The 19,057-nt window shown below is 40.8% G+C and overlaps 1 protein-coding gene across 5 annotated transcripts in view; it reads left to right on the forward strand.

Moving 5' to 3' along the window:
• Positions 1-19,057, forward strand: part of FMNL2 (formin like 2) — a 280,386-nt gene that overhangs the window by 249,180 nt on the left and 12,149 nt on the right. For all 5 annotated transcript variants that reach the window (XM_054699725.1, XM_054699727.1, XM_054699726.1 and 2 more), the window contains exons 13-22: positions 1,700-1,801; positions 3,463-3,775; positions 4,097-4,306; positions 9,145-9,269; positions 9,873-10,075; positions 11,560-11,794; positions 13,073-13,141; positions 13,471-13,551; positions 15,526-15,655; positions 18,103-18,266. In XM_054699725.1, coding sequence (XP_054555700.1) covers positions 1,700-1,801; positions 3,463-3,775; positions 4,097-4,306; positions 9,145-9,269; positions 9,873-10,075; positions 11,560-11,794; positions 13,073-13,141; positions 13,471-13,551; positions 15,526-15,655; positions 18,103-18,266 — 1,632 coding nt within the window. The remainder of the gene's footprint in view (positions 1-1,699; positions 1,802-3,462; positions 3,776-4,096; positions 4,307-9,144; positions 9,270-9,872; positions 10,076-11,559; positions 11,795-13,072; positions 13,142-13,470; positions 13,552-15,525; positions 15,656-18,102; positions 18,267-19,057) is intronic.

Raw genomic sequence — 19,057 nt, forward strand, 5'->3', positions numbered from 1 at the left:
TTAGTTTTAATGGCAGTAAATGAATAGATTTTTGAGTTTAGGAGTGCTACAACTTGAGATAGAGGGCTACCAGAGCCATTAAGCTTCTTCAACGAAGGCAGGTGTATGGCTTAAAACTAAATGGAATCTGCAGCATTGCCTTAGCTTTTCTGCTAACTTTCTGCTGAGTCCAGATCTCCTGGCCATCTTTGTTACGTAGTGGAGTTAGATGATTGGCATTGTTAGAGGAAAATTCAAAACTCAAATATGTAAATTTGGCTCCAGGTAAATATGTATCTTTTTCTGAGTCAGAGTTGTCCTCTACCAAACGTGCCCACACAGACCCATGGGCAGGATGATCTAGTGTCTTGTTGATGCAGTTAGGTAACCACTCCTGCCTTATGGTTACCTGATTTCTCAATAGATTTATATGAACAAAAGGCATTTTCAAGAAAATCAGCAAACTTTCCCATATATAATGTTCAGGAAGGGTGCCCTTTCAGTGTAATGTCAACTCTGTGTTGAAGCAGGGGCTTTTTTTTCTTGGAAGGATTATTCTTTCCACAGACCAACTTGAATTTGAGTCAAAGGCCTTCAGAGGCTGTTCACTGTTCATCTATTGAAAATTATTTGAATGTTGCAAGAGTGAAGTGCTTCGTTACACCGAGGCATATGAGAACTGACTTCTTTTGAAGAATTCCTATTGACAGTGCCCTTGATTGTGAAATGAATTGTCTCTGTTCGAAGGGATATTATTTTTCCCTTTTGAAAAGTTCATTAATTTTCTTAGTTAAAAGAATTGGCTTTTTGTTCTTCCCTTATCCTCATAACTTTGAAAATAGGAATGTTTATGACTTGAGGTTCACCCAAGTGGGAGAACCAGATCCCTTCCCTCTATAAGTGGTACAGTGATGTGTTTGGTACCTGCTTAGGAAGGGCATTATCTTCCCCAAAAGATTTGTATTCTATTCTGAACACAAACAGCAGAAATCTCCATTTTTCCTCCTCACCTTGCTTCCTTGATTTCTTCTGATGGTTTTCAGTGAGCTGTAAGAAATCAGAAGTTGTTCAGATTGGTACAGAGTTGTTCCAGTGGTTATGTTCACATTGTTATGTGACAAGAAACTAATATGTCACTCAGTCTCTTTCTCCTGAAGCTTCAGCAGCATACTTGTGATCTGGTGATCTCAGCCAGTTATACTTAATAACCCACTTTTGTAGCAGGACACCTGTTTATTTGAACTAGCCCTCCCTAGTGACTTATAATTTGGATAGTTTGGGTCAAAACAAGCATTAGTATTTTTTTCAGTGGGCTACCTATAGAAACAGAACCAAATTCACGAGACCAACAGTTTTCAAAAGGTTTTGCCTCATAGTCCTTTCTTAGGGAAAGAAAGGTAGGCTTCCTTTCTCCCACATCTTCTGTTTTCCACCCTTGCTAGTTCTTGTAGAAATGGAGTGTCACACTGTGTATGTCGAAACACTAAGGAGCTGACATATGGGTTTTGTTAAGGGTCCTGTATAAATTATTAATTCCTCGTAGAAAAAGCACATATTCAGAGCCCGTATTATGAATATTAACAGTTCTAGAAAGCATCTTGCGGAACACATGTAGGACTCTGAGGGACCCTAATGATCTTTGAGACCATTTTCTGAGAATCACGAACCTGATCAGATTGATCCCATGTTGTGACACAGCTTCCTTTTCAAAACTTTACAGTTGTCTGAAAAACTGCAAGATACAGAGAATGAAGCCATGTCCAAGATTGTGGAACTGGAAAAGCAGCTCATGCAGAGGAACAAGGAGCTGGATGTTGTTCGAGTAAGTGTGACCTGACATCTACTCTAGCTGGGCCTCCTAGGGCAGTGCTCCCACGTCATCTAGGGGAGCAGGAACATGTTCAGAACAATGCATCGAAGCAGCCTATTCATGAGACCAGTTTAGAGGTGATACTCAGATAAAAAGTACATATAATTAGGGTATGTATATATCTGTGTGTGTCATCAAATGCTGGAGCTTCAGGATTTCCTTATCACAGGTTTTGGGAGCAGTAATATTTTCCCATCTACATGAGTCAGGGTTTATTCTGTGGATCACCCATTTGGTTGAAAATCAAAGCCGCATGGATTTAATTCATACCACTTATTTATTTTTATTAAGACTTGAGCTTCTTTGTATTTCTTTGCTTTGCTTCTACTTGAAACCAGATTTGGTGGTTGCCATGGAAATGATGGAATCTCAGCACAGGCGAGACCTAAGGGCATTCACCAAAAAAAAAGTGGGGGGGGTGGGGGGATGAAGGGAGGGGGGAGGACAAAACAAAACCAGTCTGCTTTTTTATCACAAGACCCTGGGTATTTTATTTGCCTTAGCATTGTTTTACCTTAAGTGTCAGGTATTTATGGAGTGCCATCCATGTGCTTGGAGCTGTACAGAGCATAAAAGCACCAAAGTGCCTAGGGCACTTTCAGGGAAATGGCTTGCCTTTACACCACCGTTAATGAAATGGCACATTTTATGTGATGGTTATCATGTCTGCGTGTGTTGCTTGATATTCTGACATGCCCTATAGTTAACTCTAGGAAATTTACATTCTGGCACACCAATGAGTCAAAATTGTAGCATATGGACTCAATTCAAGTTCAGACTCTCAGATTATTAATAATAGACAGGGTGTGAAGAATGTTTCCCTGCCTGCTGGAGTTTTGTGGTGAGAGATCACATGTACAAGGCCCCGCAAGCAAGTTCCATAAAACCCTTTCGTTGGAACCTCCGCGGGCCCCTTCTAAAAGGAACCGGGACAGCCTTTGAATTGAAAATTACAACTTCTTTGTTTCCTGCTAAAAACCCAGACAGAAATAAGTAATTAGTGGAGTGAAGCATTGGACTGTTTTGTTAACTGAATTACTGAAAGGAAAATATTACAATTGCTGTCCCGAGCTTGGTCAAAGGGCATTGTCAGGGCCAGAGTAATCCATTCAAGACAGTCAGCCCCTGGTTACTGAAGAGTAGATTATTCCATGCTTTGCAGATTTTTAATCCCAGGCTGACTTCTCTCCAAGTCTGACTTAGAGCTATTTTGTCTACTTTCAGCTAATATATATGTAGGAGTTACAAGTGAATTTCAAAATCAGTGAAAGAAATACTTGCCACATCACTGGAATACCTTCAGCATATTCCAAAATCAACTATAATATTATTTTTTGGGTCATCTCTGCCTGTCCCTCTCCATCTGCAAGGAAAATTAGCTAACTACATTAACAGCAATAATTGTCAGACTATCAGACTATATTACAGGCATTATCAGTGAGTAATTGCTAATTAATGGGACTTAATAGGTCTGTCTGAGTTCCATGAAATCTCTATTTATGTGAATATTCCTATTCCTATTTTGGTGGGTTCTTTATCCTCCATTACAGTCTGATGGTAATAGATACAACTGTCTTGCGAAGACAAACTCTTGACCGTTGACTCTTTTGTAGGAAATCTACAAAGATGCAAACACCCAGGTTCACACACTACGGAAAATGGTCAAGGAAAAAGAAGAAGCCATTCAAAGACAGTCTACCCTGGAAAAAAAGATTCATGAACTGGAGAAACAAGGGACCATTAAAATTCAGAAGAAGGGGGATGGGGACATCGCCATTCTGCCAGTTGTGGCTTCTGGCACATTGTCCACGGGGTCAGAGGTGGCAGTGGGTAACTTTGTGGGACCAATAACGGGGGCTGCCTCCTCAGGACCTTTGCTCCCTCCTCCCCCACCACTACCTCTGTCATCAGATGCACCTGAAGCAGGTGAGAAGAGTCTGAGCTGGTATTTGGATATTTGTATTTCTTCTTTTACCCCATCTCCAGTCACGTCCTTTGTCTGCTTTTGTTGTCATGTTCTTTTATTGATTGATTTTAAGAACATTTGCTTCTTGTGGTTAAGGTTATAAATCTTCATTTCATACAGGTTGCAGTATAGTCCCTATTTGTAAATGAGAAAATTTTAGCCTTTGAAAAAAATCCATTGTCCTTTTCAGTGTTTCGTTTATGCACACTTTAGATGCATGTGACATATTGCAGGAAGAGCCATTCCCATTTTCAACACAGTGTGCTTTTTCTCTTTGCTAGTGCAAAATGGTCCAGTAACACCACCGATGCCACCACCTCCTCCTCCCCCACCTCCCCCACCACCCCCACCGCCTCCACCGCCTCCTCCTCTCCCTGGTCCTGCAGCTGAGACTGTGCCAGCACCTCCTCTGCCACCCCCCCCTCCTCCCTCTGCACCCCCACTGCCTGGAACATCTTCGCCCACAGTGGTTTTCAACTCAGGATTAGCAGGTAAGAGCACAGACTTAAAATCCAGGTACTTGTGTAAAAAATACTTACTTGATTTACCTCAGAAGGGTTAAAGCCATTTTTTGAATGTCCAGGTCTCATGAATAACAGGTACCTGCTTTTTATATAACAGCATTCCTGTTAATGTAGCAGTAAAGAAGAATTTGTCATGTACAGTAGACATTTTTCTCTGAGTAGCCCTTTCCACTCTCCCTGCCAGGAAGTTCTGATCTCACACTGTCTTCCCACCTAGAGAAGGGAGAGAGATAAGTTCCCTGCTTAGGAATCAAGATGTGTCATGTGTTCCTGACATCTGTAGTTGTCAGGGCTCTCACACAGAGTGCTTCTGACTCTTTTGGGGAGCTATTTGTGATGTTATTCCCTAAAGGGGAAAATCTCCTGCCTTACTGTGGAATTACCTGCTGTAGGCTTCAAGGCATTTCTTCTGAGTATTTGAGGACATCAGAATTCACTGGAGTGGAATTTTCTTCAAGGGCAAATGTGACCAAGAGCAGTATCTCCAGCCAGGAATTAATGCATTTTGTTTTCCTGCTAAGCAGGAGATAGAAGGCCGCATCCTTTCCTCACCAGAAATAAAACGGGGTAGGTGTGGTATGAGAGGAAGAGAGTTACTCAGATGTCTTAAAATACAAATTTTTATTTTTAACTCATGGAAATGAATGTTGACTCTTCTAAAATCCTTCAAGCCACCATTGCAGTCATGGAGTGTTTCCCTGGCATCTAGAATTGCTCTGAGCTTTGCTGTGCCATCTCTGTGACACTAGCTAATCCTGCCTCCTCCGTGCAGACTCATTTCCAGTGAAGAATTACCTTGTCAATGGTCTCCATTTCCAAGGCTGCAGTAGCGCTGAGTCTTTTCCCCAAAGTCAGAAAATCAGTCTTTGTTTTAAAGTCTTTCCCAGCTTCATCCCTTTGAATTTCCCATTAGCAGCTCTATTGGCCCATCATTAAGGCAAATTCATCTTTGTGACTGAAGACCTTTTCTGTCCAGAAAGCCATCCTTGCTTAATTCACATCAAATCTGAGGCATTTACTTCCACCCCAACTTCTATAAAACTGTCAAAGAAACACGCAAGGTGCCATTCAAAGTATTGTTCACTGTAAAAGCAGTGATTTATCTCTACCTTGCAAGGTCTCCTGCATCTACCACTTATTTCTAGAACCTTTACTGCTTCTGAAGTACAAAAGTTGGAAGAGTGTCATTATGGAACTATTGGGTTTTGGAATATAAGCAAACAAAAAAGCCTCATTTAAGAAGCCCCAGGAATGTGTTCCATCACCAGGCTGTTTTTAGTGACTGAGTGTGAAAATCAGTCATTGTCCTGTGTGCTGGGCTCACCGATGAGGCTTTCCTTGCTGTCCCCATTAGAGCAGTCACTGTGAGATGTGTCCACTGTGATGTGTATTGTCTGGTTCTGCTTCCTTTCTCTCGGGCACAATCTAACATGTCATTCAGCTTCCACCTGCCTTCACTGAGCCCTAAGGTGGGATTGAGGTCTGCCTGGGGAGAATGAGGGCCTAGGTGTGTTGGGCCAGGGCTCCCTTCTGAAGCTGTCTTGTCCACTCTGCTTTTTTTGCCTGACCTCTTCCTACTACTTTACAAGGTAGTTGGTTCTGTGGCTTACTCACTTTTACATTGTAGAACCCCGTTTTCAGCTGATCACGGGCTGCTCCTTCCAGTGCGGCTGCATTTGCAAGTTGTTCCCTTTCTGTCTTAGGCAAATCAAAGGATTGTATGTGGGACCGAAGAACCTCTCTTTCAGTGCCTTAAGTGTCCATTAATTACAAGATACTTTGTTTTGTAACATGTAAGGATTACAAGGCCTTCTGAGTCTTTTAAAGCTTGAGATCAGGCAATTTCTTCACAGCCTTTAATCTTCATTAGTCATCCTTAATTTGACTGTAAATACTTAGCGGTTGTAACCCATTTTATGAGATGTTTTGCCAGTGTGTTCAGTAACTGTCTCTCTCTGGAACAAGAGGCCAGACAGAATCAGGATGTCCCAGTACAGCCAAGAGGTAAAACTGAGATGCTATTGCAAGGCCTCTGGGAAGTTGGAAACCTATGATGTTAATAGGCCCTTGGATCCGCAGGCAACATAATGAGCAAACAGGTGGAGAGCGAGTGGAGTGTGTTCTTGGGGGCTGAGACAAGGGTCTAGGGCAAGGTCCCTTAAGTTGGTCTAGTTTATCATGTTCTTTGCGTTTTATAGAGAAAATATCAGTAGTGAAATGGGTACTTGAATGGTAAAGCTTAGTTCCTCCAACCTGTGATAGATTGGGTGTAATTTCCTTTTCCTAGTTAGGTCATCTGTGAACACTGGACATTCTGCTGTCTCTTTGGAAGAATGTGCTTTGGAACTTCACAATGGGAATTTGAACTTGGGCTGATTCTTTTTTATTAAAAAATTGTTCATATTGTATGGAGTATTCAACACAGTTTTAATATGGTTCTTTGGAATGGCTGTAATAATATTTTTTTCCTTCCCCTCTTCTGAAAAGCATTATTAAACAAATAATGATAAGCTAGTCTTCATGACAGGCCTTAATGGAAATGGATTTTTGGCTCTGTGCTGCCTGATGAAATGTTTTCGAGAAGCATGAAATTCTATGTTAAGCATGCGTGAACTACTGAGCCACTTGACTCTAACAATGTCTAATTTTTTTTGTATTTCCTCTGTTTTTTCTGCTTCCACAAAAGATGGGCCCATCAAGCTTTTCTGTAGGTGGCTCCTCACTGAGTGCATTGCGTATTTGCCATGTGTCCTTGTTGGTCACACTGTGCTTTGACATCTGTCTACTCCATCTTATCCTGAATCCATTGCATTTTGACTTGGTGTCTGGGAAGTCATGGTGTTGGCTGACTGTTAATCCAGGTTTGCCCACACACATTTTAGTTGAATGTGTAGAAGAGACTAGGACCCTTGAAACAGACATCCTGGATTCCATACGCCACATTCCTTTCCACTTGGGAAAAGGAGAGTTTGTTTCTTTTAATTTTGTCGTTGGATTTAAAGCCTGAACTACAGAAGGAGTTTAGATTTATTCTGAGGAGAATGGGTGAGCTCCACAGAGCAAGGAGCAGCTGCTGACACTCCCTCTCCTTCTAATGGTCCCCTGCTCTGTATGGAGCACCCATTTGCCCAGAGCTACCACTTTGGCTTGAACATATAAACCTCTCCTCTTCACCCCCACTCCACCTACTCAGGTAGATTCAGGAAAACCTTTCTGAAGAGAACTTTCCTGTTTGGACTCTGATCGCAGGCTTATTCCTAATCTTCCTAAAGACTTAAAAGTAGGGGAACTACACATGGCATGACTTCTAGTGACCTCCCGAGGCTTGCAGTGTCTGCTGAGAGATGGTAGAGGCCAAATGGCACTGAGCTGTCACCACAAATCATGAAAAGGTCCCTGCACAGTTCTCCCTCAACACTGCTGCAGCACCAGACTGGAGGGAAGTCTGTTCCTTTGTTCCTCTGATGACGTGGGTTTTCCTGGGAAGAATAGGCAAAAAATGAAGTGTAACAGGCCATCTTACATGCTTGGGTAGTGGGCTCTGAGGTGTCACATTTGGTGGTGTTAAGGCCTGGTTTGGCAAAAGCTTTGTTTCTGTGTTCCTGCATGCTTTTGTGTGGATCGATCAGATGACATTCCTGCTGCTTAAATGGCCTTTGTAACTCTGGAGGAATGAGAGGCACTGTCTGACTTTTTTACTTACCTCCCATCGAAGCAGGCAGCCAGGTAAAAGCCCAGTAATATGTTGAATATATTTTTTTTTTGCACTAAAGTTCTTTTTCCTTTGTGAGTGATGGCAAATATTGAGAACGCTGGCAGTGTGGTGGGCATGCTTGTACAGGAAGGTGACTACATATAGCTGAATGGTTTGGAAAGACTCCTTTCTGATGTATATCTAATATATGGAATTTTTAATGAATTACCTTTATAAGCTCATTTCTCAAAAATAAGAGGAATTGAAACTCACCCCCCCAACTTCACCTCTAAGAGAGAGCTCCCCTCCCTGTATATTAAGAGGTATTTTTAATGGGCTCATTGATGCCGTCCAATCGCACATAGTTGACGCCTATGGAGAACCTGCTTTTAAAAATGAGAAGGCACTGTGACCATTCTTGAAAAGCTATGCAACTTCCTGATATTTTTAAGTACCTCTTCTGTTGTCTGAAATGTTTTCTATTCTGGGCCATTCATAGCCCTTAGTCTGCAATAACTATGTCGCCAACCCATTATCGAAATCATCCACAGGAATGTATTGCTCTGGCTGAAAGTCAGCCTTCTTGATGCTACATTCCTGGTGGTTTAGACAGCCACTCTCTGAAGTCTCTGATCATCTTTTAAGATTTGTTTGGAATTATGTGTCCTGGAAGCAAGAATTTAGGATGTTAATATTCAGCTCATGCTCGTCCATGTCAAACTAAGTCACACAGATAATGCCCTGTCTGCTACCTAATAACTTGCTAATAATTTTTGTTCCCCAGCACTTTATTTGTTCTCATCATTGACCTAACACTGCAACTGAATGCATTAGGAAAACAGATGTCTGCATTAGAAAAACAAGTCAATCCTTGGCCCTTGGACAACTTTAACACAAAGTTGTTAAAATTGTGTCCATCAACCAAATGATTACCTCAGATTGCTTTGCCCAAAGCTATCTGTGATATTTTCCATATTTAAGAACTCTTGGGCGCCTCTTGCTAGTCTTCCTCCAGTGTTAAAGTGTCATCTGCAAGGATTGTTCTCTGATTATTCATGAAGGGTCACCTGGTCTTGGTGTGATCTTAATTTCATCTGTCTGACCTTTGTAGCTGTGAAAATTAAGAAGCCAATCAAGACGAAGTTCAGAATGCCGGTTTTTAACTGGGTTGCTCTGAAGCCAAATCAGATTAATGGCACAGTCTTCAATGAAATTGATGATGAACGAATTTTGGAGGTATCTTTCTTTCACTGGTTGGAATTGAGGGATGTTCTCTGTGCAGAGAAGCCAAATGTTGATCTGGGAATTTGAGCAGTTAAGGGCTAGTATGTTTAGTATCCTGATGTAAAGAAAAATGGATGGATTTAAATATCAAAGACTAAAATTGGACACTATTTTGTAAGGTGTTATAAAATTATGTTTAAAAAGTTATGCTGAAATGGAATAGTTTTGAGTGTCTTCAGTGGATACCACAAAACATGTATCAGATATAATCCCTGCCTTTAATTTATCAAAGAGTATAAAAACCCTTTGTTGAATTGTAAGTGAATAGGGATCTAATATTCACACTCTCTAGCTGGAGTGATAGCTATTTTAGTCTGTGGTAGTCATCCATGCAGACTAATTATTGAAAGGCATTTGATTGGTTGGAATCAGATTTCAGAACATGCACATGTGTGTATGTGGTGTTATTTGTTCTTTAGATAGGAAGAAGCAAGCCACAGTTAAAGACAAGTGTCGAATAGGAAAAGCTAGTGATTTGACGTCTAAAAGATGACTTACTTTCTTAAAATTTTTACGTATAATCCAGTTTGCCTGTTTCAAATCTTTCTACTCCAGGATTTAAATGTGGATGAATTTGAGGAAATATTTAAAACAAAAGCCCAAGGTCCTGCCATTGATCTTTCTTCGAGCAAACAGAAGATAACACAGAAGGGGTCAAACAAAGTGACATTACTAGAAGCAAATAGAGCCAAAAATCTTGCCATAACTTTAAGGAAAGCTGGAAAGACTGCAGATGAAATATGTAAAGCTATTCATGTGTAAGTTAAGGGGGTTCTGGGAAATTCTAGTAAATTTAGGATAAAAAGGAGAATAGGAAAATTATAAATTAATATATAAAGGAAGTATTTCAATAGTCGGGCAAGATCTAAGATAAAAGATGGAGCCATCCTTGATATCCACACACCAGGTATTCCCTCTCTTTCCTAAGTGTGACTTCAGAGCTGAATAAAATGCTAACACACAGGTGTACCAGGAGTTCCCCTCACGAGTGCTGTGTTGGAATGAGTAATTTATCGTTTTAGAAGAGTAACAGCTGGATTGTGACATTTATTATCTTGGTCTGCTTTCTTATCTCGGCCTACAGCAAGACTTACAAAAAAATAGGAAAGTTGAATGGACTATTGCAGATGCCAAGAAAAGGGAGGAAATGTTAGTTTTCTCTGGAGTATCTGAATTTTGTCCAGATTTGTTACATATAAATTTGATGGCATTTGTGGAATGATACATTTCAATGCCAGATGCAAATATGATACAGATGCATATTTTAGTTCATAACAATAGGAATGTGATTTCTGTTGCTCTTAGCACTTTCAGGACATTTTAAGCTAAGTTCAGTTCTTTTTAATTCTTAAACTGTAGAAAAGGCATTGGTTTTACTTATTTTTATAGAAGAATCTCTTTTGGGGTCAAGATGACTTTCAGATACTATAAGAATTAGATGTTTTGGTGTTTAATTCTTTGTAAACTTAGTTATTTCATAAAATTTTGAGCATAGATTTTTACAGGAATATTGACCCTGTGACTCATTTGTTCAATTTCATGTCCTCAGCCAGGGTTATAATCTAATCGTCAAGTGCCTCATAGAGAATATTCTGTTTCTTAATGTTGAAATCTGACGTGCATTCTGGTTTTTAATCTTTTTATATTTGTCATGATGGTTAAATATAGTTGTATTATTTTGCTGAACAAAATTGTGCAGAGAATAAAATAGAGATTTATCAAATTGAGCATTCATCTGCAAAGACCCGGTTCTCCTTTAAAGGATGTATGCTAAATTTAAGCAACACCATCATATATAGTACAGGCATTTGGGGGCATTTTTCCCTAAAGAAAAAGTATCCCAGACTTTTGGTTTAATTGAAATAATTTATAGAGTCATGGGTATTCTGTAATGTGTGTATAATATAAATGTCTTTAATTAGCATGTTCTTGAATCATTTAACCATCAGATGTTTCAGCCTTCCTCCTGCCTCCTCTTCCTACTTACAATTGATTTCTAGAGGCTTAGAACTATACTAGTAGCCTAATAGCTGTGCACAGAGGTTGTGATTGGTCCAGTTTTCAGCAAGGGCCAATGAGGTACTTGATGCATAGTCAGGAGCCAGTGCCAGGGGTGTCCTAACAATCCAGCTATAGACATGGTCAACCTAGTGACCTGGTGCTTCATGAGATGGACCAGGTGGAGGTGTTGTGAAAGGATAGGTTTTCTCTCGAACACTGACAGGTCCACATCTGTCTTTAGATTTGACTTGAAGACACTGCCTGTAGACTTTGTAGAGTGCCTGATGAGGTTCTTGCCAACTGAAAATGAAGTGAAAGTGCTCCGGCTCTATGAGCGGGAAAGGAAGCCCCTGGAGAACCTGTCAGATGAAGATCGCTTCATGATGCAGTTCAGCAAAATCGAGAGGCTCATGCAGAAGATGACCATCATGGCCTTCATTGGCAACTTTGCTGAAAGTATTCAGATGCTGACTCCTGTGAGTGAATTAACTCGGGCAGGAGGGAGGACATCCAAAGAGATGTAGGGGCTTCTTACTGTTCTTTTAAGGCTCTTGTAGAATTGTACTTGGTAGCATGGGCTTTTTTTTTTTTTTTTAAAGTTTTATTTATTTTGCCTAGAAGAATTGGGGTGTAGGCCAGAGGTGCAGGGGGTGAGAGGATTCATCAGAGACAGAGTGGTGAGCAGAACAGGAGGATTTACTGAAATACAGTGCTAGGGAGAGCAGTGGGCAAGACAGGAGAGGTCAGCTGTGCCATGTGTGGGTTAGCTCCCCGGCCAGCGATGGAACTCAGGTGGTAGCGGTGATAGCACTGAGACTTAACCTCTAGGCCACCAGGGAGGCCTGGTGACATGGGCTTTAAAGACTCCCTTCCCGAACTTTCTCGATTACATTTTTATTTTGGCCACCTTTTTCATAATAAGTATGCCAAGTAAATTTGAAAATGGTTGAGATTCTGTGTTGCTGCTTTCCCTAGAAAATGCCATTTTTTGTGTCCTTTGCCTTTCGAACAGTACTTCAGTATGGGACAGGAAAAACATTTTCTCAAACTTTGTCTGCTCCTGAAGATACCAGTTCTCTGGTTGGATTGGCAAGACTGAAATGTGATTTTCATTTTTAAAAATAATCCCATATCTTTAGTCAAAAGACTTAACTGGTTTTCACTGGAAACATTAAATTTACTCTCTTCCTTGGGAGTTTGTTGCAGCACACTGTGGTGATAAAGCGATAATAGCCAGCCATCTCTTGTTCTTTTCGCTATTCTGATACTGCATTATGAGTATTATGAAAGTTTTTTACCAGTTCTAATTCTAAATAAGCTTATGTTAATTACTAATTATAATGTCATGTCTGTTCAAAACATTTCCTGAGAAAACTGGAGGATGATTATATTCCTTTGTTGTTTCATTTTGTTTTCATTCTTGAATTTAAAAATATAAATTGTATGACTTAATGAAGAGTCATAGCAGGGAACTGAGTTCTGCTAGAAGATGATGTTGACTCCTAACTTTGTGATAAGTACTTCTGACATTATGTCTTGTAGTGAATGCCTTTTTAGAGAAAAGCTTGCATGCACCGGTGGGGTTACTTAGTAGGACAACTTAAATATATTGTGTTTAGAAGTAATGGAATCAGCATTCAAACTTGAAGTCTAAATGCCAGCCTGTTTTCTTCTGTGTTAATTTTTAGTTTCCAATTAGTTTCTCATTTTTAACATGTCTTTTCCTCCCCTTCCTTCCTTTGCCTGGAATCTAGCAACTGCACTCAATTATAGCTGCATCTGTTTCGATAAAGTCATCCCAAAAACTCAAGAAAATTCTGGAGGCAAGTGAAATTTTCCTTTTAAACATGTATGGAAGACACTGACTTATTGGCAGCATTTCTCTGACTAAGAATGCCTGGATGCTCTATTTTTGTTTATTTTATATATTTTTTACATCATTTTTCATTTTTGTACAATGTATGCATTTCCATACAGTCCCCATAAAATTCCCACCACCTTTGTTTTGATCCTACTCCCTTCTCCCCCTGTAGTATGTCTCTGGTTTATAGTTGCCTGTTGATTTTGATTTTTACTTTATTATAATTAGTTTTTATCCTGATCCCTTATTTGGGTCTTGGATGCTCTATTGATGAACTTCTTTTTTTCACAGATCATTTTGGCCCTTGGAAACTATATGAATAGTAGTAAACGAGGAGCTGTTTATGGATTTAAACTTCAGAGTTTAGATCTGGTGAGTGGACTTAAAGAAACATAAGAACTCTGTGAGGGACAAGGCAGCTGACAAAGATTAAGCCCTGGGTGGAGAGACTCTGCCCTTGGAATTGGGTGGGATGTTCTTCTAGTGGGAGGATCAATTGGTACAAATCTTCTGGAACACCATCTGGCAGCAAGCACTTAGAAGCTTAAAAATATTCATGCCCTTTGACCTATGTTTCCATTTCTAGGAATCTTTTCTCGAGAGTCTGAAGTATGGACTAAATAATTATCAGCAATGTGAAGATTAACATTTTGGGAAATGACTAAATACATTTTAATTGTAGTTAACACAGTGACCTATTCTTTAAATATGAGACTATTTGTGAAGAGTTTTCAAAGAAATGGGTCATTTTCTGTTTAGAAAAGAAAAAAGCAGAGTATAAATTGCATGTACATTTGATTTCAGCTAAGTAAAATATGTAGAAACAAGGTGAATGGAAGTTGGTTAAGATGTCAATAGACTGGGTGAAATTAGGGAATTTTTTCAAACTGCTTCTTCATATTTTCTAAAAAGTTTTGCATTACTGGTTGGAAAAGGGTACTCTGCTTTTCAGAATCACCTGACTTATATGAACACGAGTAGAAAAAATGTCTATGGAAGCCTTTTTCACAGTCCATGTGGGACTAAATGTGGCTTCCACATGAAAAGGTTGGTAGTGGGTTGAGTTCTCAGCCTGGGGAAAAACATGGTTATTTGATAGGGATGGTCCAGTAAGTCATAGCTCTGCCCCCAAAAGGTCATGGTTTTAATCACATCTGCTGACGGCCATCAGTGCCTGGGGAATAAGAGTGGAGCTGAGCTGTTGGTGGGACTGGAAATTGGTGTAGCCATTTAGGAAGACAGTTTGGAGGTTTCTCAAAAAATTAAGACTAGAAATACCATGTGATCCAGATATCCCATGGTTGGGTATTCATCTGAAGAATATGTAAACACAAATTCAAAGAGATCTATGCATCCCCATGGTCATTACTCACAATAGCTAAGAACTGGAAACATCCAACTACCCATACAAAGATGAGCGGGTAAAGATGTGGTCCACGTACACAGTGGAATACTATTCACCTATTTGAAAAAAAGATGAAATTCTGCCATTCGCAACAGCATGGATCCACCTAGATAAAGATAAATGCCATGTGATTTTGCTCATATATGGGACATAAAGATAGAAAACCAATGAATGCACTGAAAAAAAAATTCTTAGACTATAGGAAGAAAACAGTGATAACCAGCAGAGGAGGGTTAGGGGTGTTTGTAAATTGAGTAAAAGGAGTCAGTTAGATGGTGAAGGTGGAAACTGGAATTCTGGTGGCAGGTATAAGTGTCTGTACAGAATACTGATTTAAAAGACTGTACATCTGAAATTTATAATGTGTTATAAAGCATTTTACTTAAAAAAATCTTAACATTAAGGGAATAACAGCCATATATATATGGGCCTCCCCGGTGGCGCAGCGGTTGAGCGCTGGGTTGCGAAGCTGCCTGCAGCCTCTGCAGCGCTGGTTCGATCCCCTGCTGCTCCCTGGCCACCAGAGGAGGGTCCCACATGGCGCGCAGACCTCTCCTGCCGCCCGCTGCTCCCCTCAGCAGTGTACTTCGGTCCTTCTGCCTGCTCTGCTCCCCGCTCTGGCTCTGGTGAATTCTCTCACCCTCCCGCGCTTCTGACTGTACCCAGTGCTTGTATAGATAAATAATAAATCTTTAAAAAAAAAAAAGCCATATATGAAGAGTGGGAGCTATGTAAGGAGAACTTGTACACGCCGCTAGCCATTTGAAAATCATTGAGCTGGTTCATTAAAGAAAGATGCCAATCTTGAACCTGCTATAGCAGTGCTTTTTGTCCACTCTTGCACCCTCTGTTCTTTGGTTTACTCTGGGTAGGAGAACGTCCTCTGTGGGGTAACTGTCCAGTCAGCCTTCACTCTAACTCTTGTTCCCTTTTGTCTTCAGCTTTTAGATACAAAGTCAACAGACCGAAAGCAAACGCTGTTGCACTATATATCTAATGTTGTGAAAGAAAAATATCACCAAGTGTCCCTATTTTATAATGAGCTTCATTATGTGGAGAAAGCTGCTGCAGGTACTTGATTTCAGCAATTAATGCTTCTCTTAGGTATTGAATATCTTTCATCTTGAGGGAACCATCCCTCTTTACACAAACATTCTTCAGCACGCCTTGAACAAGGCAAGTCCGAAATGTCAGAAGCTCTGAGCTGGAGTACTTCAGCCATGGTGTTGCTCACTGTTGGGAACAATAATGAACATGAAGATGAAGGTGACCTCTTTGTCAAGATGTCCTCTCATGCACCTCCATTTCTTACCCTTGATATTTCACTGCTTTTGTTTGGAATATGAGAATCAACGAATCACCCATACATACACACATGGATATACACATACACACAACTTCTTGAATATGATTTAGTGGCGTTCCACTTTCTCAGGTGTGGCTGCTCTGAATAGTTAACTTTAGCCAGAATATAAGTTATCACTACCTCTTGGTTGTTAATTTGCTACGGCAGTTACATTATCACTTAAGTCCTTATTGATGCAGAGATAGCTTGGCTGTACGAAGTAGTAGTATCTCCAAGTTATAGATGAGAAAGCTGACATTTTTAGAAGTTAAATGTCTTGCTCCCCAAAGTCACATGGGTAGACAGTAGAATAGAAACAGGAATAGAACCTAAGTTTTTCCTCAGATGGTGTTTTGTCCACCATACCACGTTCTCTCAAGTAGTAGGTTAGTAGAAGGAACAACATGCATACTGACCTTGGGATTGGTTGTATGTTGTGATTCCCAAATTGTGACATAGAACCATGAGCAGCCCGTGGTGTTTTCTATAAATGCCTAATTCTGAGGCCCATCCCAGCTTTGTTGAATCTAATCTTTGAGGGCAAGACCTTCTCTTATTGCCACAGACAATAAGTGGCTGCTTTTTCTTTGTTTTACTAAAGAACAGTTTATACTGTATCTCAAACAAGATATATCAAATTTTCTTGTAAAAATTTGCATGGCATTTGCAACCTGTGTGCTTACTGGTAGTCAGATTTTATTTATCTCTGTAATTCTCTCAGCCCGTAGCAAATTGACAGTGGGAATAAATGAATTAGCAAATGAATGAGATGATGTAGCTCTTGGAATAGATGTGCTGATGAAGGTCCAGTGGAGACTGAGAGGCAGGTGGAAATGGTATTTTGAAGAATTGTGCAATGCAGAATGTGACTATATAATGAAACCTCGGTTTGCTTAGGCTGTTACCAGGATTTCTGTTTTCCATTCAAGTTTTCCTCTCTCTCAATTAAGAGTTCTGTTAGCATCACAATTCTAATGAAGGAAAATAGTTAAAAGAAATTCCTGCCTTAGTGCAATTAGCACATGTTGTGTGGCCTAAATGAGACTCCATTAAAAGTCAGTTGAGTTGAATTGTGCTCAAGTGCCCAAGGGATAAGGTTTGCTGACATTTTTATACTTTCAGTAATTTATTCTCTCACTACTTCCTTTATCCAGTGTACCTTTTTGAGTGCCTGCAGTGTACTTAGTACTGTCCTAAGCATTGAGGAGTCAAAGATGAGTAAGACAGAATCTGTCCAGTGAGGAGAAAACATCCCGCATTACTCTGTAATTCATCCTTGTGCAGTGCTGAGTCAGGCTGTGGGGAGCCAAAGGTGGGGCCTGACCTCTGTGAGAAGCTGGCTCAGGAGGCTGCAGGAGTGGGCCTGCTCTGTAAGGGTAGCCACCCTACAGATGAAGAGGCTTATGCTAATAAACCCTTCTGAAGCAGGAAAACATGGTTTTAGAATAGGAAGCTGTCCAAAGTTGCTTTGGGTCCCAGTGGGCAGGACAACTCAAGTTCAGCAGATAAAATACTTCCCCCTGCTGGAAAACCACAGAAATGCAAAGAGCTAAAAAAAAAACAAAAACAAAAACTGTAGGTAAGTCGAGTAACATCTTGGATCTTCACAGTTAAGGAACATCTGAGCCTGCTGGCCACCAATAAGCTTTTGTTTTATGTAAGAGAACAAAGTGGGGAGGGGCCACAGAGGACTGCGGTGATGGGCTGCGGGTATTTTGGTGGTGGGTGTGTGTGGAAATAACATGTAGAGATCCTTTACTTCCAAGCCACAAACAACATTGTGGACCATTGTTTCCTCAATAAATAAAATTAAAAAAAAAAATAGAGAATTGGAATATAAGGGTACAAACACATAATTTGGCATCCACTATTATCTGAACAACTTCTCTCCCAACTCCTAGCTGTGTGACCCATGGAGGCCACGCAACCTCTTTGTGCTGTTTTTCCTCATTGGTAACCTGGGCTAATGGTGCCAGTGAATTTGTGCATATAAAGAATTAAATACAGTGCTTGACCATGAGCACATTAGTCAGTTATTCATATTAAGAATCTGTACTGGAAGCTGGAAACTTTCCAAGGTGTTTCATTATTCCTAAGGATCCTCTGGAAACAGCTCACTGTCAGACTTGATGTGTCTTTGATGCTCATGGGGACTTTACTTTCTCTACTCTAGTCTCCCTTGAGAATGTTTTACTGGATGTCAAGGAGCTCCAACGGGGCATGGACTTGACCAAGAGGGAGTACACCATGCATGACCACAACACACTGTTAAAAGAGTTCATCCTCAACAATGAGGGGAAGCTGAAGAAGCTGCAGGATGATGCCAAGATTGCACAGGTATGCTCTGTGCCCCTTGACACCCAGGGCGAGGAGATGATTGGATCTCCAAAGGCTGCTGGGGTGCTGGTGCTGGCTTTGGGGGAAAGTTGCCCTTTGTCTGATGAAGTTAGGGTCCTGCTATAGCACATGGTTATTGCAGGGGATCTTCCTGAATATTGTATGTGGGAGGCTTCTGCCTGCTCGTTGTCCTCTTCTAACGTGAGGTCTTCCCTGTCTTCTCTGGAGGCCCTCCTACCCCTCTCCACTCCACTCCACTCCTCACTGTCCTCTTTGGGAGTCTGGTATTTGATTCAGTTAGGCCTGTGTTCTGCACGCAGTGTTTCTGGTGAATTGGGTTTCTGCAGGCCTTGACCTTAACTTCTCATACTGTACCAGAGGTCAGGTTTACGTACTTGCACAGAGCTGGGGTAGCCTGCATGCAATCACAGAAAAGAGGGACCAGTGATGTGGGGATTTAAGAGTAGATGTGATGGATTGGGTCCCATTTGAGGTTGGCTGTCTTGTGTTACAGAAAAGTTCAAGCTGAGACCCGAGTGTCCTCAGTGTGGGGCTATTGGAAGGAGCATTGTTGCAATGAGTTGAGATTTGGAGTCTAAAGCTATTTTTTTTTTAAAGATTTATTTATTTATGTATGTATTTATACCGTCAAGCACTGGGTACAGTCAGAAGTGCGGGAGGGTGAGAGAATTCACCAGAGCCAGAGCGGGGAGCAGAGCAGGCAGAGGGACCGAGGTGCACTGCTGAGGGGAGCAGCGGGCGGCAGGAGAGGTCTGCGCGCCATGTGGGAC

This window comes from Talpa occidentalis, unplaced genomic scaffold (genome assembly GCF_014898055.3).
Source record: "Talpa occidentalis isolate TD23 unplaced genomic scaffold, MPIMG_talOcc4v2.1 talOcc4.3, whole genome shotgun sequence".
NCBI classification, from domain to species: Eukaryota; Metazoa; Chordata; class Mammalia; order Eulipotyphla; family Talpidae; genus Talpa; species Talpa occidentalis.